Raw genomic sequence first — 4118 nt, 5'->3', positions numbered from 1 at the left:
TAAAATTTTAAAAAAATTGAACATTATTAATACAAACTTTCCTTTTTAAAAAGATACATGCCAAGATTTATTTTTAATATCCTCGTAGCAAAGAAGACAAACACAACTTTTCTGAGACAAGAGTGAATCAGAACTTCTGAAAGAAATCAAAAATATGTTTATTAATCTCATCAGGTTTTTCATGATGCAGGAAATGAGCAACTCCTTCCATTACAACAACTTCCTCCAGTGATGGAACATCTTTCTTGAACCCGCCATTTTGTATATAATCCTTATTACCAAGAGAGTTGTAAATTAGGTCCTGATCGCCGACGACGAACTTCACCGGCACGTTCACCTGAGCTTTAGTCCACGGTGCTGTGAGTTCCCAGTTTCTACAAGTTCGATAACATTGTTTGAGTTAAAGAAATACTAATACAAGGTTATTAATTATTAAAAAAATTAAAACTTGATCTCAATTACCTGTCTAAATTCCTGTAGTAGTTTAATCCTCCGGTGAAGCCGGTTTTGTCAAATTTGGTGGTGTAGTAATGAATATCTTCTTCAGAAAACCAAGAGGGCAGGACCGGTGAAGTTCCGTCGGGGCGGCTAAAGGCTTTTCCTTTAGGTAAGAAAAGCGGACCTGGATTCCGGTAACTCAGGAATTCTTTCAGGACTCTTTCAGTACCAAGCTCTGCAAACTCACCTTCTATATCTCCAACCTCCTGTATAGATAATAATTTTGAAAAATATAATAAAATTAGAAAGAAACAATTTTTTTCATTGGCCGTTCGGATGCGGAACTTGGGTGGGACAAAGTGGGGTGGTCGTTCACCCCGTAACGAAATGTTAGAGATTAATTTGATTTTTCTTTTTGAAAAATATGAGTCAAATGTAATGTTGTTTGTTCTAAAAAAAAGTTTATTATTCTATCATTCGGTAAAAAAAAATTCACTTCACTTGAATAAAATTTTCTGGTTCCGCCACTCCCGACCAAGGGCGGAACCCGGGCTTGCCAAGGGGCCCCTGCCCCTAATCTTTTGTTTTTGCAAACCTTTTTTAAAGGATATAAATATTAACTTTGAATTGTTATATAGTTGGCCCTCTTCAACTTTTTTTCTTCAACAAATCCCCTTCAAATTTTTATCTTTTTAAAATATACATTAACTGCAAATTTTTGTGTAATTCGGCTCCCTTAAAACTCAATCTTAGCTCTGCCTCTGCTTTTGACCACCGTAATATATTTTTTTGCCTCGATAAATTTAGTGATTCACAATTGTTGGTAAAATTAGAATTATCACAATAAAAGAATTTAAAAATATAAATGTTCTATGATAATGCTATAGTTCTCTTTTTATTTTATGAATAGGCATAATCCATTTTCAGATTCTTGTATTTTTCACCTATTTCTACTTGATCCATAGTCTATTTTGCTTCTTTAGTTAATCCTTGTACTTTTTACTTTTTATTTATTTAGTCCATATAATGTTGTTTTCGCTAAGTTCTTTGTAAATTTATTATTTACTTAGTTTTTTTAATTTTTTTTTGTTTATTTCATCACTAATCTATTTTTTAAAGATTAAGTTATTGCGAAATTTAATTTTAGAGGGATCAAGTAAACACAAAATGAAAAATATAAGGACTAACAAATTAAAAAGTAAAATAGATCGGAGATCAAGTAAATTAAAAGTAAAAAATATAGGGACCGAGGATGGATTAAACCTTATAAATATGACAAGACTATAGTTAGTTAACGGTAAAATTTTCTGACCTGGAATCTGCACATGTAGTAATCATCTCCGTACACAGCTCGAAGCGTCGGAATGATTTTTCTCAGAGGATTTCTCGGCGAGAACGAAACACTCATATTAACCAAAGCCTTAACTCTGTCTGGTCTGAACAAGCAAAGATTCCAAGCTATAATTGCACCCCAATCATGTCCCACAACGAACACCTTGTCTTGATTTGGTGCCACAATGTCCATGAGAGCAATCAGATCGCCAACAGTGTGTAAGCATGTGTAGCTACGAGGATCTTCTGGCGCATCCGTGTCGCCGTAGCCTCTCATGTCCGGCGCCACCGCTCGGTATCCTTGCGAAGCCAAGGCTACCATTTGGTGGCGCCAGGTGTACCATAGCTCAGGGAATCCATGGATGAAGAGAATCACCGGTCCGTTCGTCGGACCGGTCTGTGCTACGTGCATGCTAATGCCGTTCACATTCACATCTTTGTGCTCTATTGAGTCCATTGTTCTACTGCTTTGATTTCTTTGCTTTGGTTAGGGCTTCTTATATAGTTGGAGATATAGTTATAACGTGAGTCAATAAAATTATATATTCACATTATTAATTATTTATTTTTAATTATTATATGATATGTTATTGTTTTGATAGTAGTATTTGCGTGGAAGAGGATCCGTTCTTTTCGTGCAAAATTATAATGCTTAAAAATAATGGGACTGAGGTTAGCTATAAAAGAAAAATTCAAAAATTTGGTTAATCTATTTTGGTTAATTTCCTTTTATATTAGTATTAAGTTAGGAGACTTGAAGATGATGTATCTTTTTTTTTAATCAAATCACATGTTTATATTAATTTTCGATACAACGTGTATATGAAATATAAATGTGTCTCAACTATAAACGACATATTCAAAATAATTTTTACTAAAACTGTGTAAATTTCTACTTTAACAATTACTCTAAATTAAGAGTACCAATTTATCGATGCATCTCTTAATGAGCAATTGGAGTACTAAAGTTGACCCATAAATGACAAAGAATGACAAAGAAATAAATGTTACTCCTACTAATAAACAATTAATATTGCCCATACCTGGTTACTGATCACATATGATAAACAATGTCATATTGATTATATAGATCCATAATTGGTGCGTAAGGCTCACCACTACTCCATCAATACCCATAACAGATCGAGCAAAATCCAATAAATTTAATTTTTCCAAATCAAAATAAATCAATATATTTTTATAAAATAGTATCCGCAGAATAATTATTAATTTTATGTATAATTACTATTTTGTTCATGCTTTGGTTGCTTAGCAATTAGCACTCATTTCATTTATCTTCCATGGGGTTTCAAATCTCAAAACTACCGAAATTTAGTTAATTTAATTATATATTTTTGTTTAATTTAATAATTTGGTTGGTTTACTTTAAGTATTTAAAATTGGTTTAATAACAGTTAAAAATACAAAAAATATATAAACCGGATAAATTATTTAATTAAATATCTTTATCTATTTATATTAATTATTTTTATATTTTTACCAATTTAACTAAATTAGCCAAATAATTCAATCAGTTTAGCTTTGTTTTCTAAAAGTTTTAGCTAATTGGATTGTTTGGTTAATTTGATCGGTTTAGCTAAAATATATTGTAATTTGGTCAATTAGAATGTAGGTAATTTGATTGAATTATACCAAACTGACTGAATATTAACATCTACTCAAAACCATAAATAAATTGATCATAGTTAACCGGCTGTTCTAAGAGGTTTATTATAACTGAAAGCGGCGCGTAATCTTTTATTAGACGATTGTGGACCAGTTTTGATTCACAATTCTAGTTACACTCAATTACAAAAATTAAGTTCAAGAAAATTTTAAAATAAAATTGTAAAATTAAAAAGTATATTAAAATTGCTAAATTTCTCTTAAACCTATAAATTTTTAATAAATTTAGATAAACATGAAAGCATAGTAAGGAAGTAAAAGTTCAACAAATGATATTAAATTTTTATTGGATTAAAGATAATTTATGAGACAATGAAGAAAAAGACACAGAAATTCTCAAAGATTGGGCTCCTATATCCGCAATAGTTTCTCTACTAAGAAAAAGCCCTAGTTCTTTTTTTCTCTACTGTTTGACCACCGCCAATGTGTAGTGTAATGACTAATGACTACTAATAATCGTTTTTATTAATATTGCTATTATTATTTATAAGATAATTTTTAATAATGCAATTATATCAGTTAATTGAATTAGATATCCATACTTTGAATTAATAATCTTGGTGTAATGCTTAGGATTGATAAATGGGTCTAAAATATTTTTTATGGATCAACATCTCTTTATTAATACCTACAACTCTATTTATATCAAAATTTTATTTGCA

At 30.6% G+C, this 4118-nt stretch overlaps 1 protein-coding gene across 1 annotated transcript; it reads right to left on the bottom strand.

Annotated features, from left to right (window-relative positions):
• On the bottom strand, window positions 1-2263 carry LOC126668904 (uncharacterized). The gene is made up of 3 exons (XM_050362133.2): window positions 1751-2263; window positions 463-704; window positions 1-374 (listed from the first exon to the last, which is right to left on the bottom strand). The coding sequence occupies exons 1-3, from the start codon at window positions 2225-2227 to the stop codon at window positions 128-130; spliced, it is 966 nt and encodes a 321-aa protein (XP_050218090.1). The 5' UTR covers window positions 2228-2263; the 3' UTR covers window positions 1-127.
• Window positions 2264-4118: the final 1855 nt, after the last annotated feature.

Source organism: Mercurialis annua, linkage group LG2 (genome assembly GCF_937616625.2).
Source record: "Mercurialis annua linkage group LG2, ddMerAnnu1.2, whole genome shotgun sequence".
NCBI lineage: Eukaryota > Viridiplantae > Streptophyta > Magnoliopsida > Malpighiales > Euphorbiaceae > Mercurialis > Mercurialis annua.
The sequence above is the reverse complement of the archived record's forward strand: the minus strand, read 5'-3'. Positions and strand labels throughout refer to the sequence as shown.